This window comes from Phoenix dactylifera, chromosome 1 (assembly GCF_009389715.1).
Source record: "Phoenix dactylifera cultivar Barhee BC4 chromosome 1, palm_55x_up_171113_PBpolish2nd_filt_p, whole genome shotgun sequence".
NCBI lineage: Eukaryota > Viridiplantae > Streptophyta > Magnoliopsida > Arecales > Arecaceae > Phoenix > Phoenix dactylifera.
In genome coordinates this window covers 2,161,618-2,182,144 of record NC_052392.1, presented here as the reverse complement: position 1 = coordinate 2,182,144, position 20,527 = coordinate 2,161,618, and the positions used below count along the sequence as shown (strand labels likewise).

At 39.7% G+C, this 20,527-nt stretch overlaps 3 protein-coding genes across 4 annotated transcripts; 2 read left to right on the top strand and 1 right to left on the bottom strand.

Annotated features, from left to right (window-relative positions):
- Positions 1 to 1,013: 1,013 nt before the first annotated feature.
- Positions 1,014 to 7,248, top strand: LOC103720123 (probable polygalacturonase). Of its 2 annotated transcripts, XM_026809623.2 has the most exons (7): positions 1,014 to 1,403; positions 1,489 to 1,759; positions 2,541 to 2,858; positions 3,430 to 3,550; positions 3,797 to 3,971; positions 4,082 to 4,152; positions 6,261 to 7,248. In XM_026809623.2, the coding sequence occupies exons 2-7, from the start codon at positions 1,742 to 1,744 to the stop codon at positions 6,965 to 6,967; spliced, it is 1,410 nt and encodes a 469-aa protein (XP_026665424.1). In that variant the 5' UTR covers positions 1,014 to 1,403; positions 1,489 to 1,741; the 3' UTR covers positions 6,968 to 7,248. The 2 variants fall into 2 exon arrangements, with proteins under 2 accessions (XP_026665424.1, XP_026665422.1); XM_026809621.2 differs by having other exon boundaries at positions 1,014 to 1,759.
- A 610-nt stretch (positions 7,249 to 7,858) lies between these two features.
- On the bottom strand, positions 7,859 to 11,780 carry LOC103720140 (protein S-acyltransferase 18). Its single transcript, XM_017845935.2, has 9 exons — positions 11,594 to 11,780; positions 10,738 to 10,851; positions 10,328 to 10,654; positions 10,079 to 10,147; positions 9,910 to 9,981; positions 9,603 to 9,731; positions 9,413 to 9,493; positions 8,701 to 8,865; positions 7,859 to 8,613 (listed from the first exon to the last, which is right to left on the bottom strand). The coding sequence occupies exons 1-9, from the start codon at positions 11,633 to 11,635 to the stop codon at positions 8,128 to 8,130; spliced, it is 1,485 nt and encodes a 494-aa protein (XP_017701424.2). The 5' UTR covers positions 11,636 to 11,780; the 3' UTR covers positions 7,859 to 8,127.
- A 3,845-nt stretch (positions 11,781 to 15,625) lies between these two features.
- Positions 15,626 to 17,321, top strand: LOC103720124 (probable transcription factor At3g04930). Its single transcript, XM_008809694.4, has one exon. It carries the CDS (start codon positions 15,771 to 15,773, stop codon positions 16,974 to 16,976), a length of 1,206 nt encoding a protein of 401 aa, XP_008807916.2. The 5' UTR covers positions 15,626 to 15,770; the 3' UTR covers positions 16,977 to 17,321.
- The last annotated feature ends 3,206 nt before the right edge of the window (positions 17,322 to 20,527 follow it).

Here is a 20,527-nt window from a genome sequence, read left to right as displayed (position 1 = left end):
ATGCTTTCATCGACTCGATTACGACAAAAGGTTGTATTACCCAGGCTTAATGATCAAAACTTGATCTCTTGAAAGAAAAAAAATTGGTCTCGACCATCAAATAAATGTTTACCGACAGTATATCGTAGTTTCCTGTTGTAACACTGCAAGATATCAGGCAGTCAATGTTTTTATCAACATGCATAGCAAATACCAAAATGTTTCTTCGATCTAAGCTCCAATTAGAAGCGCATGGTGCGAAATACGGTCTTATGTTATTAAAGTGGATGTTGCTTGACTCCACCTAGCAAGGAGGTCAAGATCTCAATGAACTTTTATTCTAATTATAGCATTCTCTCACTAATGCTCTCGGAAGGAGTGTCATTCATACATTCTTCTAAGAGTTTTTGGCACATCATGAATATAAGGCTACCTAACCTTGAACTAGTATAATCCAAAGCCGATCAATTTCAACATCGGCTCGGTTAGACTTGCAACCCGATTAAACTTATTGAGGGCCCAGCCTCTTTTGAAACCACATTTTGTGATGACTCTATTGATTTTGATCTTTTGGACTATGTATGGCAAGCCTTAACTCCCCATAAGATCATTAAATTGCCTCATTTTACCTTGAACTGCATTTATTTGAGAATGGAAATGATGACATAGTGAAAAATAATGCATAATAGCAAAAGAAAAATATATACTCTGTCGCATCAAAGTTTATCAAATAAAAAATTATATTTTTTAGCAGATGAAAACAAATAACACCAGCTGTTGTTCACATCATTAAGCAGGAGTCGTGATAAAATTAACAGTTAATTAATATCTGCTTTGTGAAACTCAATTGCGTGCATACAAACAACATATAAGGAGAACTCTGAAATCATTATAAAGGCTGTCGATATAAATTTTATATAGGTGCCATGAAATCCAGAAGGGGACGCAAAAAGGGTGTGGGCCGTTTAGTCTTTTCGCAAGTCTCCTCGTGGTTGTTGTGGTCAGCATTGGAATCCAAAGGCCACCACCTTGTGAAACTCCCAACCCCTCAACTTCCTTTCAGTTCTCATCTCACTGCAGTGTAATTCTTTGCCCCCAGAGTTTCTTTTCGACAGATCTTTCAAACCGTAACTGACCACCACCCCTTGCATGAGATGACATATGTTCCTCACCGTGGGAAAAAGGGGTGAGAGAGAGAGAGAGAGAGAGAGAGTTTGTATGTGATTCCATATAAAAAGACTCAGCAGCCAATGCCTTTCCAGATCCCCTGCAGCATTCCACCCCTTCTCTCCTGTGATCCCATGGAGTTTTCTGCCACAAAACCACCAAAACCATATGGTTTCGGTCCATTTGGGCAGTTGTTTTGAGGTTGGTCAAGAGGACAGAGGGAGGGCTGGCTGGTTTTGAGCAGTCGAGGACAAAAGGTGGTGGCCAAGGACTGCTTGTTCTTTTAGAGGACAAGAATTGTCACTGTCATGATTTCTTATATCTTTCTTTTCCTTTGGGTAGGTGGTGGTGGTGGTGGTGGTCTCCAAGACTGAGTTGGCCCATCGATCACTGGCTTGCGGGGCTCAGGGGGCTCCTCTTGATGGTGGTCTAGCTTGAGGTCACCAGAGGTTTCTGAGGGTTGGAACAGGAGGGGGGGTGTTGAGTCTTTGGTTGGTTTATTTTAAGACTCTGGGATAAGAAGGAGTTGGTAGCTGGTGGTGGTGGATTTTGTCTTCTGGTTCGTAGGGGGGGAAGAAACAGAGCTTTTGCTCATATGAGGAGATCTAAAGTTGTAAGTGGTCTTGATTGCTGCTGCTCTCTTCTTTATTGATTTGTTTGTTTATTTATTTTAAGATCATTTCTTTTGGTACTGTAATGTGGTTCCAAATCTTAGGATCTGTTTGTTATAAAGTTGAAGTTGTTTGTTCTTTCCAATAAAAGGAGAGCTTCCAGTGGATTTATGTCACTCACCCATGGATTAAAGCGGAGGAGGAATTCTTTTTTTCCCCTTCAAATGCCACCTTCTTCTTCAGTCTATATAGTTTGGCATTGTAAAAATGAGCTCTGAATGTTTAGATTTATGTAGCAGTAAAATTTCTTTTGATCTCATGTAGTTTTGCGTTTTCTTCAACTGGTGTTCATCATGACTTTATTTTGGGTTCTATTCCAGTCATCAGGGCTTGGTATTTCTGGGGATCTTGGTGAATCTTCATTTACTGTCTCCTTCATATGCTTTTATTTCATCTGTCTACTCCATTTCATTTCTTGAGATAAAACAATTACTCAAAATAAGAAGCTGATAAGTTATGTTTGAAACTAGCCCTCATTAGATGCGCAATCACTCTGAGGCCCATGGCCAGATCTCATTCTTCTAGGTGCATTTCTGCAGCATTGTTTTGTTTCATTTTCTTATTCGATTTTCCGAAACCCATCATCTTAGATCTCAATTCATAAGTGCACTTCAGAGTAATTTCTTCTTAAGTGGACTTTCTTGTCCCAGCTGTTGGATCCGAATGAATGTTGTTGAGAACATTTGATTTCTATCACTAACTCTAGTTGAATCTTTGACACAGTTGCTGGGAGTGCTTTTGGTTCTTGCAACAATCAGTGAGTCCCCATGGGCTGCAGCATCCAGCTCATATTGCAAGCAGATGGGGTCGAGAACGTTCCGGCCGCACAGCGTCACGATCACCGAGTTCGGTGCTGTTGGAGATGGTGTCACTCTTAACACTAAAGCATTTCAGAATGCTATCTTCTATCTTCATTCATTTGCCGATAAGGGTGGGGCGCAGCTCTTTGTGCCTGCTGGAAGGTGGTTGACGGGGAGTTTTAGTCTCATCAGCCATCTCACTCTGTCCTTGGACAATGATGCTGAAATAATTGGATCCATGGTGAGTTCCAATGTTTCAGGCTATATCTACTGTATCCTTTGCGCTCTTTGTGATGATCAGTCCAAGAAAAGCGGGCAAATATGTATTTCGTAATTGGGTTGAACTGATGAAAATGGCTGCTTAGTGGGTACTGTTTTATAAGGATAAATTAACTGCACAAAACTTTGTTCGATTGTAATTTTTCAGAAACCTATCTGTTTTTGGGTGGCTAGCTATATTTCTTTGTATTCTTGTTGACTAGTTTCAGTAGATAAACTTTCTTATGTCTATGCTTAAAAGGGAAAAGCTCGCAGGAGTTGCTATTTTCATCCCTAGATTGAGATTTCTACACTAGTGGATACAATCTTATAAGGATTCACTTTGTTCATCTTTGCATATTGTTTTCTTCTGCTAAATGTTATCTATATAGTCATGTTAAACTGTATTATTCTTCATGATCTACTTTACACAATAAAGACATTATGATGTAGAGTTATTTGACTCGTAACACGAAATCATGGGGACTGACTGCGCTGAATAAATTAACTGATTTCAAGAGTGAACGAGTATCCTAACCTAAGAGCCTTTTCAGGATTCATCCGAGTGGCCAGTCATAGATCCATTACCTTCTTATGGGCGAGGTAGGGAGCTACCTGGTGGAAGGCATCAAAGCCTCATTCATGGATCCAATCTGACAGATGTAATAATAACAGGTTAGTAAATCTTAGCAGCATGATCCCCAAGAGTTCCTCTTCCTTGTAAGTTTTGTCGGCGAGAGATCTTAGCGGTTATGGCGTTATTTTCGATAATGGAATGCTGGCATGCAATTTTCTTTTCTATCTTTTTAGTGGCTAAATCAATGCATCACTATTTTTTGCACATAAATTGAATTCTAGCTCAAGAAGCAGACACTTGAGCCCCTCCAAGAATAATTTGCGATATCAATTTTGAATTTCCAGGTGACAATGGGACCATTGATGGACAAGGCATTGTTTGGTGGGACTGGTTTCAGAACCACACTCTAAATTATACGCGGCCCCATCTTATTGAGCTGATGTACTCAACCGAGGTGGTTATCTCAAATTTAACATTCAAAAATTCACCATTTTGGGCTATCCACCCCATTTACTGCAGGTTTGTCCCTCCTAGGATTTATTGCCTCTCTTGTTAGCTCTATAAATTGATGCACGAGTGGAGTTTAATGTGCTAGGGCAGACTTGAGACTGTTTTTGCTGGATGAACAGCCAAGTGCTCGTCCAGAATGTCACAATCCTTGCGCCGCTCGATTCACCAAACACTGATGGGATTGATCCAGGTAAGCCAAACAATTTTATATGCTTGAATTTCTTGTGATGCCTTATGACTTCATTTATTTGCAAACCTTCCTCGCGTAATCAAGGAAGACAAATGCTTTACCATCAATACTAGACATTCTACCAGAAATTTTGTTGATCTATATCCATTAACCAATGTCCAAAAAGAAAAAAAGATATTATAAAAAGGATTTACCCCTGCCAAACATCTGATAGCATACCATGCTCTTATAGTAAATTATTTTCCATTAGCTTCTTCTTTGTTTCATTGTGCTGGGTTTTGGACACTTCCATTTTGGAGAATTTATCTTTGAATGAGAATTGCACTGACCTTAATAGTGATACTAGGGTTATTTATATTGTTTTATGAATTGTTTGTAAAATAAAATACTTATCTTGAGATGACATATATGGAATTCTTCATAATCAGTTATGCAAACTTCAAAATGATTATTAGGTTAGCATTTCATTGACCTGGTTGCAATACTTCCATTTGTGCTCTAAGCTGAATAAAATAAGTGAATCACCTGCTTAGAAATCCAATTTTGAATGGGTCCATGGAGTAGGAGAATGATATATTTGTATTAATGTTTGCAACCTAATTGTTCCAGTTCTAGCGACCAAACTAATTACATATTTAAGATAGTGTTGAACAGAAATTCGGTAAGCATTAAAGAAATGAAATGATTGGTTTAAATGCAAGTAGTTCCACAATCCAGAAATATGAATCAAAGATTGTTATTCTGCTAGCTTAAAAAACAAAAAAATCTCTGTTTGGTTGAAGCGGCTGTAAGTTTGATGCTGCATGTAAATATGGCTCACTGATATCAGTTGCATAAAAGCTGCTTGGCTTTAGAAATAAACAAGAACTCATCTTACCTTAGAGTGAAGGTTCATAAGAATAAACCTCAACAATTTTAAAACATGACTGAATTATATACAAATGTGATATGCAGATGATGATCCTTGGAGTATCATAAATCTCATTTTTTTTCACACAAATGCATGCAGAATGGAAGGAAAAAAAGGATAATTATGTTCACGATGATTCTTGGTTTCCCAGTTACTGTGCTTTGCACATACTGTAGGTTTGATTTAACATTGCTATCAACTGCTTGAATGTACGTTACTATGTATACTTAGTGCCTCAAGAAAACATACCTGATGATTGCTTCTGAAACCTCTAGATGGCAAGCAGCTTGAATCATACAAACCTGGTCCAAGAAACCATATTTACTTCTGATTCAAGAGCTACTTTTCTTCTTCTTCATTTTCGCAATAGAAGGGATAAAAAAAATATACCTAGACTGAAACTGTATGTAGAAGAATCAAATCAGGATAGCTGATTCTGAGAACACATTTATTTCCCATTCTCTATAATTTTCAGATTTTCAGAAAACAAAATCCATGATATCTTATATTGTTTGAGAAATCCTGACAGTGTAGAGAAGCTAGGATGGGCAATCAACATTAAAGCATCATTTGCAGAGGCTCTTTTGAGGGATTTTGTAACGTATAAAAACAATTGCTGGTTTTATTTCTGATGCTAAGAAAGATTACTTTCAATTCTCCTGGTGGCTTATCATTGACAGTCGGAATGAACTATCAGAAATTGCAACTGGTGCATAGCACTCATAAACAGTTTGAGTTTCTAACTCCAACATTTTATTTCTGTGAGCATTCTTGGATGACTAAATCTCTTGCCAAACCCCAATTTTTAAGCAAGGCATGCTTCTTTAACTGTGTAAATCATCTGAGAATGGAACACTGTAGGGCCTCATAGCTTGAACTCAGCACTACAGGAAACCTTATGGCTTAATGCTTATGATGATTTCTCCCTTTCTTGTGGGTAAATTTTAGAACATGTGGTCTCGAGATACCTAATAATGGCTTTTGCAAGTTCCAGAATTTAACTTTACACAGCTCCATTTAGTTTTTGACTGGAGATCCTTACAAAATTCTATGTAAGTAAGAACAAAATATGTCTTATATTCTTCTATCAACCTCATGATTTAGCCATTTCCATTAACATTATACTTACCCTCATCTGAAACTGAGTGAAAGTCTCCTTGCCTCAATACTTGCTAATACTTTCTCCAAATGCATCCAGACTCGTCCACCAACGTCTGCATCGAAGATTGTTATATCAGCACAGGTGATGATCTCATTGTCATCAAGAGCGGGTGGGATGAGTATGGCATCTCCTTTGCTCATCCTAGCTCCAACATCAGCATCCGCGGACTTGCAGGGGAAACAAGGTCAGGAGCAGGCATTGCCTTTGGAAGTGAGATGTCAGGTGGCATATCAGAAGTCCAGGCAGAGGGCATTCACATCTTTAATTCCTTGCATGGCATCAGACTGAAAACATCTCCAGGACGTGGTGGGTATGTTCGGAACATATACATCTCTGACGTGACCCTGACCGATGTGAAGATAGCGATCAGGATCACAGGTCAGTATGGTGAGCATCCAGATGATAAGTATGATGAGAATGCCCTTCCTATCATAAATAGGATCACTATCAAAGACATCGTGGGAGTCAATATCAGCATTGCTGGCCTTCTGGAGGGTATTATGGGTGACAATTTCAGCAGCATTTGCTTGTATAATGTCTTCCTCAATGTAACAACCGATCCTCCATGGCAGTGTTCATACATTCAGGGCTACTCAAACTTGGTTTCTCCAGAATCATGCGAGCCACTCAGAGATGTTCCAAATGGAACCTCAGTTTGTTATGCTGCTAACCATTTAAGACCCCATCTATCTGATGCAGACCGCTCGGCTGGTTCCAGTTTCATGAAGCTGACATCATTGTAACTCGAGTCTGCCGGTGCATATAAATTGGAAATACCTCTTATCGAACAATGTCCATTTGTCTAAACGTATCTGATTCATGTCATTTTTTCTCTTTACATATTATTGTGTTTAACATGCAGCAGGAATTTGAGAATGCTTTGTTATCAAAATAAGTTGAATAGAGTATGAGGTCTTCCATGAAAGTTGAAACTTTATGTACTGGGGATTTGTTTATATATTTACTTCCTTACAATGTAAATATAGAGTGATTTGAGAGAGCAAGGTAATACATTGAGCTTTTGCCAATTTCTCTTACAATTTTAAATATTTTTGTTGCATTCTTGCATACATCTCTCTCTCTCTCTCTCTCTCACACACACACACACACACACACAACCTAGATGATCAAATTCTTGAACCATGAATTCCAGTAGTTGTTAAAGCCCTTGCCTCGGCAGCAGGGAAAGGGGCATCTTGGTGTGCCTCATTGGTGGCACCATGGTTTCCACTAGTTATCGGCAGGGTTTTTGAGAATGTTAGTTATCAGATGGTTGTATCTGAAAATTGGTTCAACGTGCTTGCACAAACATAAAGCCTAGTGTGAGTTTGTCTTCAGCTTTGGATTTATCATCAAAAAAAAAAAAAAAAATCTTCAGCTTTGGATCATTAAAAAAATCAGCTTAATTATGAGAAATCCAGTATTTTCAAGTTTTGCCAGTTTCTACAGAAACTTGTGGAAGTAGATATGCAAATTTGAAAATAGATCATTGCTTTTTGGTAGGACAAAAGAATAGATTTTTGTCCCACCAAAAGAATGGAATGGATGTTTCCAGGAGAATTGTAAGTTCGACAAATTACCGACTAATATTCAGTACCCTTAAAATTAGAAAGGGCAACAGGATTCATGCTTCATATGGTGGTATTCAATAAATTCACTTTCTGAATTTTCCCTTGATACATCAATATAATTTTCTGAGTGCAGTCATATTAAATATATTCAGTTTCACTTTGATCTGTATTCCCTCAAACAAGCTTAAAGTAAATGAGAATTTTTGAACAAGGATACAAGCCAACCTTTCTCAAAGGCTGAGAAACTTAAGACAAAATGTAGTGCAAGAATGAAAGAAGCCAAAAGCCAAGATTAAGTACACAAAAAAATAACTTGATTCAGACTAGATCAACTATTTCGGTGAATCTTCATTCTCCTCACCCTGTTTCAAAACAGTACATAGCACCTGTCTGGAGATGTATGTCTCAAGTTCCCTCGACACCTCTGTCAGTTTCAGATCAAAATTGCTTCTGTATTTCTGAGGTCTTGGAGAAGGAGAACCCGAAAACCTCCTCCTTGGACTTGAGAACCGCCCACTGGGTGAACCTGGGAACCAATGCTTTGGAGCCACTGGCGTTATTTCACTTGGTACTGCCACCTTTTTCCTCTCCGGGTTCATCAGAGGCCCCTGCTTTATCTCCAGTGGCAGCGGTTTTAATGTCGGCTCTGTTGATGGCAGCTTCTGTCTAATTCTTTCCCTTGCTCTCTCTGCTGCTATCAGGGCCTTCTCCTTACTCATCTTAATCAGTTTCCATGGGTCAATGTGGAATTCAGCCTTCTTGTTTGAAGAGGCCGAATTAGATTCTTTGTCAATTCTTATTGACAGCCTTCGAGTGCTCTGCAAAGAATGTCAATTTTTTTTATTTTAGACAGATGGAGCTGACGTATTATTTACAATAAAAGATTAGTACTTGATGAAACTTACTTGATTGGGTTCATGCCTTCTGCAGAGCAATCGGGAGAGGAAGGTTGGTCTTTCTGGGGAGTCGAAGTCGATGCTTTCATCAGAGGATGAATCTGAATCCTCGAATGGGTCTAATGACTGGTTTTGTTCTCTCATTGCCAGGATGTAATCATATGTTCTCATTCCCTGCATTAAGTGTTGGAATGAAGATTAAGCACAATGGGGAAACAAAAGGCAAATCAAATAATGACTAATCCTTGCTTTCCATCTTATTTCAATTTGACATTTCCCTGATTTCTCTGCAAGCTTCAAGTTCATCTTTTGCTTGCTTTTCATTTCTATCTTATTAATAGATTGTTTCACCATACTAAAACAAAATACACAACAAAAAGTTCTAATCTTGCAGTCGGCAAATTTTGTCTCTGCTAAGTAAATTCTTTTGATTTAAGCCCCCCAACAAACCAAAGAAAGATCTGTTTGCATATTTTGGTACATGGGGCATGATTTGCATCGCAGACATCAGCTAATATTTGGACTTTTGAGGCAGACGCTAACTAGTTGTTCAGATTGTCATTTCCTTGCTGATTGAATTATCTTCACTTTCATGGAAGAGAGATTAAAGGATGAGGGTTAGTTCGACCAAATTTTGCTAATACTTGTTTCAGACTCATGAAATTAAAGCAGAGAACACAATAATGAAGCCTTTTTCTTGATTTTGTTCATATAAATGTACCTTTCTAATGAGAACAACATGAAAGAAAAAAAGCTGCCCTAGTGCTGCTGTGGCATATGCTGTCAATATGGCCAATAATATCTGCAGAAATTTGAAAGAATGGGGGCAAGTTTGAGAACTAGAAAGCAATTAGCTATTTTCAAATTTCTACACTGAATTAGAGTAGCTCAAGTATATTAGTAAGAATTACTGATATTGTCGCAAGAACTCCTTTAGGAAACTCAATGTGGAGTTTCTGTTTTGTTTCCTGCGCAATCCCTTTGCTGCCTGCAAAGCATCGAATGAAAATGGCAACCGCAGTTCCTGCTTCTAGAATAAGCTGCGGAGAGAGAAATTTATACTAAGAATAGTGTTTTAACTGATGAAACAAAAACAAAGCATTTAGGCTGGTAAAATATGAAAATTAATGTAAGAGCAAAACAAAAATCTTTAAAGTTCTCAACTAGAATATGCAATTACAACTTGGGGAACAAAAAGCAGCTAAAGTGAGTACTCGCCATTAATAAGGTGAAAACCATTAGAAGGATGAAGGTAGTGTAGTTCCTTTTTCCAATGCAGTTGTTTAACCACTGCAAGAGAGCAACTTGTAAAGCTATTCCACACATCGCTGGTTAATCAAGTCATATAACATGTATTATTTTGAAGTAGAAGTCCTTCGATTCTCACCCTGCAATGGTGATCGAATCCATCGACACACCGATCACAACTCCTGCAGTGCTTGCTGTGCATTTTAACCTGTAAAAAGAAGAAAAGCTTAACAAACTGTAAGATCATTTACTTTTTATGTAAAAAAGGATTAAATACTCTTGTTCATGCTTTCAACATCCCAGCAAAGATCCAAGCAAAATTCTCATTTTTTTTAACTTTCTGGCATCCTAGTGGTTGCAATTAGCACATGAAAGGCATGCGAGTAACCTCAAAATCACAAAGAGCGCAAAATGTGATGTCATCATCTTTCAGGTGAGGTGCAACTGCATCATCCATCACGACAAAAGGGAATGGCAGAAGGGGCTCCATCTGTGTTCTACTATTCCATGGATCCAAATACTTCCTCCTGATACAACATTTAAGGATTCTGTTCTCCATCCTTCTGAAAAATCTCACCACAACCTGACATAAAATATACTTGTAATTCAGCTTTGGCAGCCCTCTGGTTTTGGTCCCTTTTCTCTTTTTGGCGTTCGTTCTATCAGATGGATCAATTGCAGTGCACCTTATATATAGCAAAGCTACTGAAAATGCCTGGAAGAGGAGAATTCAGATAATTTAATGATTGCAATCCTCTAAAAGAACAATGATCTTACTAAATTAGGGCTTTATCTTACCGTGAAGGAAAACAGTGTGAGTAATGTGTTCTCCACAATTCTGTTCCCAAGAAAAGGTCCAAGGAACACATAGAAAGAAACAACCAGGAAGCTGAATACCGCCATGCCGACAAACTGCAATGATTAGTTACAAGAATTCTGAGGCAAAGTTGGAGGATTGTGATGTAAGTTGCACAAATTTAATGTTGCTCAAACAAGTGGAGGATTTTGAGATCTAGGGAAGCTTGAATCTAGCATATGGATCGAACATTTTAAAATAATCATAAATAAAAGTTCTCAAAAAATTCATCTTGTCATGTCGGTCCTGTAAATTTCCAAGCATTGCCGCTCAAATCAATTGATGCAGCAGAGTAGCGTTCCAAAACCAAAGAGGAGTATTGGAATGGCAGCTAATGCATTTCCCAAGCTTTAAGTTTCAACAGATTTAAAAGATTTTGTTTTTTTAATTTAAAAAAAAGAAAAAGAAAATGGGAGTAGTTTAACAAATGAGTTCATATGAAAGGTGAAAATTGTCCTTAATATGATAGCTTTGTTCTATTGCAAGTAGTTGACAACAATTTTAATAAAACAAAATATTAGCTTCACAAATGAAGGGGACTAGACCAAAGCAATGGAATTTTTCATAGAAATTCATTTGGAAGATCAATTCCTTCACTAATCCTATAACTTGGCACCTTAAAACAAAGTTGACATCATTTTTTTAAAGAAAAGAAAAGAAAAGAAAAGAAAAGAAGAACTCTTGATGTCTCAAAACCAAGATTTCAGGAGGTGAAAACAATTGAAGTTCAAGTACTGCATGAACATATTGCAGGGAAACAGCAGAGGATGGACTACGATTCAGGAGGAGGATTGAAACCTGAAGAGGATGAAGAGGTCGTTGCCATCCATGCCGCCTCATGCTGCAGTCTCGCGACAAGGGATCACGGTTCCTCTACAAAACCATCAAAATGCCAACCCTATTTCGATCCTTTACTTCTATATTTCCTTCTCTTACTCGGGAGGGGAGGCGCTCTAGTTTCAGTAGGGCTCACGCTTCTCACAAGAGAGAGAGAGAGAGAGAGCCAACGGTCGGATATCTAGAATTTTGAAATTTGAAAGGGCGGGTTGGCTTCTCTCACCACCAGGTCAGTTTGCACCTCCCCATGATTGGACCTTCACACATCTCAGCTTGTTCTGACCATGGCCTGAGACCCAGACTGAGTCAATCCGTAACATTTCTGGTGGCTGATTGGTCCAGACGAAGGTGGTCCGAGCTAAAATTTGGCTTTATACTTCCTGAGATCAAAATAATTGGATGGTCAGATTGAGTTCAAGTAGACCCACCACAGCCTTGCAGGCTTGGACCAATTGAAGAGGGTCGGGTTGGATGGTTATTGGAATATTTAACGGTCGATCGCAGCACGAACCATCGGATCATGCATCGAGAGGTGTGAGAAAAATGTACTCTCCGATTTGAGGCTGCTTCTCCACCATAAAAAGAAAAAAACATTATTAATATCCTTCTAAAAAATCAAATTTGTTACATTCTTAAAATTTATATTTATTTATGTACCTCATAAAACATTTTTTTTTTGTGTACAAATGCTCCTAATACAACAGTTCTTCTAACATCATTAATAAAAATCATATTTATTTTAATTAAAAATAAAAAAAATTGAAATTATTTTTTTGTTCTCCATTGTAATCGTCTTATAAATATTTTTTTATATATCTAATTATTAAGGATATTTTAGTTATTTTTAATTAAAATTATTGATTTTTTAACAATATTAGATGGCCTTAGTACATATGCAAAAATAAGAATAAAAAAAAGAATAGAATAAGAAAACAAATGTTTTACGATGGTATACATGTAAACATCAATTTTGGAAGGGTATTCATGCAAAATTTGATATATAGGAGGATATCCATGCAAAAAATTCTCAAAAAAAAAAAAAGGAAGGGGGAACCAACTTTATTCATGAAGCCAGAAGCAATATGGGCTTTCTTGGGCTGGGCTAAGGTTAGTATTTGACATATAAAATGTCATTAGAGTTGCCAGAGGCACGACTATAGTTTTCCTTTATGTCCCCGATGAAGGTGTTTTTCCTATGGCTACAGCCGTCTGTGAGGAGGCCTGACTTGGTGGAGTGGGGAATCCGGTGTGCCTTTTTGGCCTACCATACTTGGCTGGATAAAAACGCCCGAGTCTTTAAGGATAGGTGGTTACATTCGAGAGTGGTGGCTGCCTGACCCCTACTCCATGTGTCGGAGTTTACCAACAGTGCTACATCTAGCTCTCCTGAGACGGCTAGAGACATCTAGGTCTCCCATCCGACTGATACAGCGACCAGGTTCGTTTATGTTTCCTAGGAGCCCCTATCTCCTACTTCCTCAAGGTGAATTTCGATGGCAGTGCTGCTGAGCAAGACAAGAGGGTGGTGTGAGCTTCATTATCAAGGATACCATTTTAGGTTTGTGGCGGCCAGTAGTCGACGGATCTTCGACACCTCTATCACTGGAGCGGAGCTGCAGGTAGCGTGGGAGGGGATTTCCTTTGTGAGGACTATGGGGACGGAGTATGTACATCTGGAGGATGACTCAGCTGCGGCGGTAGGGGGGATTTGTGGGCGGCCCTCCAAACTGGGTGGACACTCTATACTCTGCGATATTCGGCAGATGGCTAGGGACTGCAGACCCTTCAAAGCCACGCATGTGTATTGGGAGGCCCACTCAGCTGTGGCACAACACGCCGGGGATTTTATCTGGAGGAACCAAGCGGATGTTCCTCACCCACTAGGTCAGCTTTTTTTTTTTTTTTTTGATTTTCTTGATTGTACTCATCTACATTTAGTGTGAGGTGCTAGTGTAGCAAAAAAAAAAAAACATTGAATTTGCCCTTCATGTTGCCCTCCAAACACCTCCTACAGTTTTCAAGCATGGTGACATACAAAGCATGACTTCTCTTTTGGGAATGTAAATGTATGGACATAAAGCAACCTTGACGTGGCATCATAGGAAAAATGAGTGGTAGAATTTAGACCGGCAGCAAAATTCTTTTTTTTTTTTTTGGTACGAAGAAAAATTCAATTTTTTTAATGATAAACATGTTAACCGTGTTTGAAACCTACTCGACAAGTGTTGGGTCCACACTTGCAACTGGGTTCAAGTTGTATCTTTCACGCAAAAAATTGATTGATTTACTTTGACGGTGTTGTCCATTAGATTGCACCTCTTATAGCATTCCGAAGATCTATCTTTAGCATGGATCTCGAAGCGATTATTGTATGATTCAATAGTGGGTTCGTGCAGAAGAAGGTGAATCTTTCTCATTCGAAAGATAATCCCCCATCCTTGCTTCATGGCATCTCATGTCAACATTAAGATTACAATTCTATTTAACGCGAGACATGCGGTGAAATATTGCATGCTATTGGTCGGTTGAATCGGTAAGTTCAACGACCAAATCAGTTAACCCATACCAACTAACCTCCAAATGTTTGAATCGGTAAGTGAAAGCCAATGAACATTGGGCACCATTGCCATTTGGCCAACCAGTGACCAATGAGAGATGTTTGCTTCTCTTAATGAGAGATTGAAAAGTTCTTTTCAAACACTAACAAAGATCAAAGTGTAGCTATCCCATCTCCTTGACCACAAAAACGCAGCATTTATTATAAAAGTGCGTAGTTGGAGATGTGTCAGCGTCAGGACATGGTGATAGGGAAGTGTAGTCAACGAATCTCAATAGTCTTCTCATCCTTTACATGGGTTTTTGTATTGCTGCCTTGTATGAGAAATTCTTCTGCTATATAGAATGCAAACAACCTAACCAGGCTGGTCCATTGCACGTGAGACAAGAAGACTAGGACATATGTCATAATTGTAAAAATGGAGGTGTAATTTGTAAAGAAGTTTATGGTATAAATTGTGGAAACTCAATAAAACCATAGCCATCCCTTTACAACGTCGTGTTGTGCCTATGTCAACAAGTTAAAGATCATGCACCTAATCTTGAAGTGAAATTTTCTAGGCGAGCATAAGAAATTTTGATTTAGAATAGTAGTTGCGAATACACCGATGCGGACCGGAGATTACTTGTCGAGGGATGCAGCAGAGATGCCGATCGCTTGTAAATGTCGATTTGGGAACATAGTTCTTAGCTTTAACATAGATTCTCGCAAATCTAATTCTTCCAAAATATATCCTTTTTTTGGGTAAAAAAAAATATCCTTAAAACAACAACTCCATAAGTAAACTTCTAGTCAATGAAGTGCAGTGTGCAGGTATAATTCTTCTTCCAACAAAAATTGTATGGTTTTCTATGTACTCAAAAGTGTCAAACCTCCTATTAAAGCCTCTAGAAGAGGTACATGTAAGTGATGCCCACCACATATACTAGTTGTGCAGGGAAGATAATTTCAAAAGGAAAGCAGATTTTATCTTCTATTCAGTGGATTGTGCCCATAGATTTAGCATCGATATGAATGTCAACACTAACAATAATAAGAAATTGACATTATTTATAGTTATATACTAACTTGCCTCAACCGTTCACACCGGACTTGAGCTTCGAAGTATTAGACCGGACCGGTCCGGTTCCGTCCGGTCCGGTCTAAACAGGCTCAGCCGTTCGAATGGAGGCTTCTGGTCAAACACCTTGTGGACCGATTCAACGATCCAGATCACTTCCGGATGTCGAACCCCACTCCCGTCCGTTCGTTCGCCCACCAGATTCGTTGCCTTCTTCTTATCCCGTTATTAGGTACGCTCGATCCACCAGGTGCAGCTCAACCTACTCCCCATCAGGACCATCGGATCCCCATCAAACGGCTGCCGTTCTATTGCACGTCAATTCCCAGACTCGATGGAATTCCAAATTTATCCAACCACCCCGCAGCCCTCCAACCACTCCAACTCTAACCCTAACCCTAACCCTCACCCTCACCCTAATTCCCAAATAAATCGCACCCAATCCCCACAAACCCTAACCCAATTTGGTTCCCAATACCCCCCTCTCTCTTCTTCGGGAAGCCGAGATCGCCACGACGACGATGGCTTCCACCGCCGAAGACGACGAGCGTGGCGCCGCCGTCTACGAGGAGTATGACGACGACGACTCCGATGACGGCGCTGACACCGACGAGGAGTACGACGACGACGCCGCGGCCGAAGGCCGCGCGCTGGCGCTTCCTCCCCCTCCGCCTCCCGCTGCCCCCCTGGCGGACCAGCAACTACCCCACTCCTTGTCCTCCGTATCCAATCCTAGCCCCTATCCTTCCGCCTCCGCTCCCATCCCCCAGAACGGCGGCGGCGGGAGCGTCGCCTTCGTGGCCTCTCCCGATGGCAAGCGGCAGAGGATGTTGCTGCCGGGGGAGGAGAGGAAGCGCCTGGCGGCGGCGCACGACGAGTCTCGGCGTTTGTTCCAGAAGCTATGGACGGACGCGGACGAGATCGCGATTCTGCAAGGGTTTCTGGAGTTCACATCGCAGCGGGGGACGACGCACGCCAACTACCAGCACGACACAGGGCCCTTCTACGATCAGATCAAGAACCGCCTTCAGGTGGATTTCAACAAGAACCAACTGGTGGAGAAGCTCCGCCGCCTCAAGAAGAAGTACCGCAACATGGTGAACCGGATGGGGTCCGGGAAGGAATTCGTCTTCAAGAGCCCTCACGACAAGGCCACCTTCGAGATCGCCCGCAAGATCTGGAGCCCCAGCTTCAAGCGGACCCGCAGCCGAGACTCCGGCAATGCGCCCAACCCCCAACTTCAAGAAAGCAGCAATCTTGTCCCCGTCGAAATAGCCGAGGACGTATCGCTTAGCTCTGATCATATGATCTCAAGGCCCCGGAGGCGGTCCAGAAGGAGATCGGAAGGTGCGCCGGAGATGGATGTGCCTATGCCCACTCCGGTGGTCTCCATCCCCGTGCTAAATCACACACCCTTTTCGTCGGCTCCGATCCCGAATGCCAATCTTATCGAGCAGACGGTGAAGAGCTGCCTCTCCCCCTTGTTCAAGGAGCTGCTTCAGTATGCGATGGGAGGGCCGTGCGCGCCCGTTGGGGCTGGTGATGCGGGAGCGCCGCTGAATCCCCTTCTGCTGAACATTGCGGGCGGCTCAGGTGCAGTGCAAGCGGACGAGAAGTGGAGAAAGCAGCAGATTCTGGAGCTGGAGGTCTACTTGAAGCGGGTGGAGCTTGTTCGTGAGCAGATAAAATCGAAGCTTGAGGTGCTTAGGTCGATGGGGAGCAGCTGATCAAAGGCTTCCTTCAGAAAAAGAAAAAACTTAACTTAAACTTGGTGTTCAGACTGGGCTACTTTTAGTAATTGATCATAGTAAGTTAGATTTTTGTTTTGTTGAAAGGTATAGCCGTATAGAGAACATTTGGAATAATGTTTTTTTTTTTTTACTTTTTCTTTTTGTTTATAAAATCCTCTCCTTTCTCCATGTTTTCATTGAGTTCAGTTTCTTTCTTTACTGTGGTATAAAACTTTCATAAAGAATGAACTGGAGGAATCCTGGGAAGAGAAGGGGTGAGAACGGCTATCATTTGTATATATTCAATAGCAATATTTATTTTACTTCTAGAAATTAGTGGTATGTGGACTAGCCTCTGTATTGTTATTTTGAGTTCTGTGTGTAGATAGTCAACAATTACTTCTAATTTTTTTCATGCATGCTTGGAGAGGTCTCTATAGATAAGATTTTGTGATGTTCTCATGACAAGAAGCGGTACAGTTCTTTTACCTAGGAATGACAAATGCCCTCCATTGACATGCAAGAGCTAGTTTTTCTTATTTGTATTGTAGAAAGGTATTTGCTAAACTTGCATATTGATTGGATGGAGGCAGACATCTGTTAATATTCCGAGCCATGACATCGCATTCTTATCATATTCAAAGAATTACTTACAGCTTATACATGGTGAAATCGCGAGGGCTGTGCTTTCAGCATTCAAAGGTATCAGGCAGTTCTGTCCTTGAGTGATTTTATTGTGTTGCTGCCCATCAACAATAAGTTTTGTTAGGCTTCTGGAAATTTCACCTACATGTCAGTCTTTACTCTGGATCTTCAATTCTACTTTCTTGTCACTTTGTCGAAACCTTGCCTTTGGGTTTTTCTGTTCTCAACCTATACAAGAACCCACACTTCATCAGTTTTGCTTTTTAGTTCTTTCGGATACTCTGCTTTTTGCAATACCATATCTATCGGTATGATCGGCTCATCACAGGATAGGATAGGTTACAGCCTAAATACACTTGGCTACCTAGCATATTATTTGGTTTAAAAGTTTATCAAGTTATAACAGCTTGAGAAATTTTTGCATTCATTTGCATTAGTAATTGGTGTAAGTTATTATCTCATTGCTTCATTGACAATTAAGGGGCTGATCATTCATAAAGTTGATATATAAGTATCGAGAAGAACAAAAAATTTGGGTCTTCCAATTTGCTTTTGTAGTTCTTCATTCTCTATTTATTACATTCTTTTCCCCTTTATGCTTGGATATCTAGAAAGAGATTCTATATGTGATACCCGGAAAGGCATTTTATAGAAGTAGATGGCACTAGGAAAGTTATCAAGTATGTATATGTAAAAATTATATGGAAAAGTAGGATGATTAATTGAACCTACACAATGCATGGACATGGTCAAAGAATGTGCCATATTAATCAGAGCACTATTTGTCTTATTAATTGAAAGTCTGTATTTGCAGTGTGCCGACAGCATCTTGTTGCACTTGGTTTTCTAATTGAATCGATTGATGCTTTCTGAAACAATTTTTGACCATTAATAAGCTGAGTGATCTCACAGTTTGTAATATTTGTAAATAAGAAAGTTTTTGCAAATATCCATTGTAATACTAGGCGATTTAAGATGGAACAGTGAACATCACCTAAGCATAGCATCATGCATATTTTGATGGAGATGACCACTGTAATACAGGTTCCTGTCGTGGAGATTGTAACATGGTATGAACAAAGTGCCGATGCACCTACGGAGTGCACGCTTGCGAGATTCAGAAGGAAAATTGCGAAACAAAATATTGTGACCAGAAATTTTCTGGTCAAGGTGGTGAGCAATCAAGATGTATGTGCAGCAGAGTCTGAGGAAGCCTTGAACAAGGGATGAAGTGATGTTAGTAGAGGGCCTTGGAAGAGTATTCACTTCAGTTAGGGATTAGGTGATGGAAGGTTGGTTCAGGCGGTTGGTTTGGTTTATGTGAAAGGAAATGTTATGAGGTTGAGAAAATAGTATGGCCGGAACAGAAGCCTTGATCAGAGGGCATGCTTGAAACTGTGTTGAAGGATGTGGAAAGAAGCTAAAAATGGGGATTAGAAAATTGAAGATTGGTGGAGGCAGTTTGTAATGTGTGAAGAAACGCTGCGAGCTTAGAAAATAATGTGGCCAGAAGTGATGTTTAAAGACACATCTGCAAGAAAGAGCTGAGGAAACTTTAATTAAAGGATGTCCTTGCAACTTCTTTTAAAGTACCTATAAAGGAGATTCAGTTAGGGATTAGGTGGTGGCAAATTGGTTGAGGTGGTTGCTTATGCAAAGATAAATTAGAGGCTACTTGACTAAGTCAGATCATTTTGTGGAAGTTTTTTGGAAACATGTTAAGAAGCTCTCTGATGTTGGGGAGCTGCAGAATAGTCTGAGGTGACTATGATGGAGGACTTTGTAGATGGTAGAAAGCAGAGTTCTGGTTGTAATGTTTTGAGATTCAAGATAAAAGGTGGTGCCCTTTGTGGAAGTTTTGTGGAAACATGTTAAGAAACTCTCTGATGTTGGGGAGTTGCAGAATAGTCTGAGGTGACTATGATGGAGAACTTTGTAAATGGTAGAAAACAGAGTTCTGGTTGTAATGTTTTGAGATTCAAGATAAAAGGTGGTGCCCTTAAATATATGTAGAGACGCACATTCTTAGGCTTGTTCTTGAACATATTCTGTTCCTTAATTTTCTTTCTTCCTAACAATGCTAGCCGGGCTTCAATCTTCTTTGATTTCATTGGCATCTCTTTGATGTTAGCGACGGAGAGGAGCATAGAATGACATGCAGACGGGTGACATTCCTGAGTTATTTAAGTTGCTGGCTTTGGATTGCATTTATAAATCTGTAAATAGTCATCACTTTGGAATTCGGTTTGAGGGAGTATTCAAAGTTCAAACAAGAAACGTGTTTAGATTGCAATAAATGGTGATAGCAAGAGTATCTTGAACATCACCATCGCCTATTAAGAAATTCTTGCCATCATAATATATTGAAACTCTAACCTTTTATATTCAATAATGGGGAGCTCTTTCCAAAATCTTAACTGTTAGAAAGGATTTCATTAGTGGTGAAGATGTTGATAGATAGACCATATAGCATTGGGTTTATCATGATAATGTGCAACTAATGTTTTCTGAAGAACATTTTGGCAGAAGGGGGATTATTTATTTCCATCTACTTAGGATACCTTGCCAATGCAAGCGCTAAGAGTCGCGAGATTCTAGAAAGGAGAAGTTGTCAAATCAAATTTTACTTTGATTCCTAAAGGTAAGCAAATTTTAAAATTCTTAGCTAAGATTTTCTTACTGTACTCTGTAATATTTTATTTTTTGATTATGTTAGCAAATGTTTCACGAGCATCAATATTTTCTGTCCTAATTATTAGATACTTGGTTAGAAATCATTTAGCTTCTTTTTTTCACATCTGTTCCTCTTTTCTCCTGACAATGCCCATCATCTCTATTGTAAATATGATTAATCTCCGATAAAAACTAAGTGGCTCATTTTGCCTCTCCTTTGCATCAAAAAA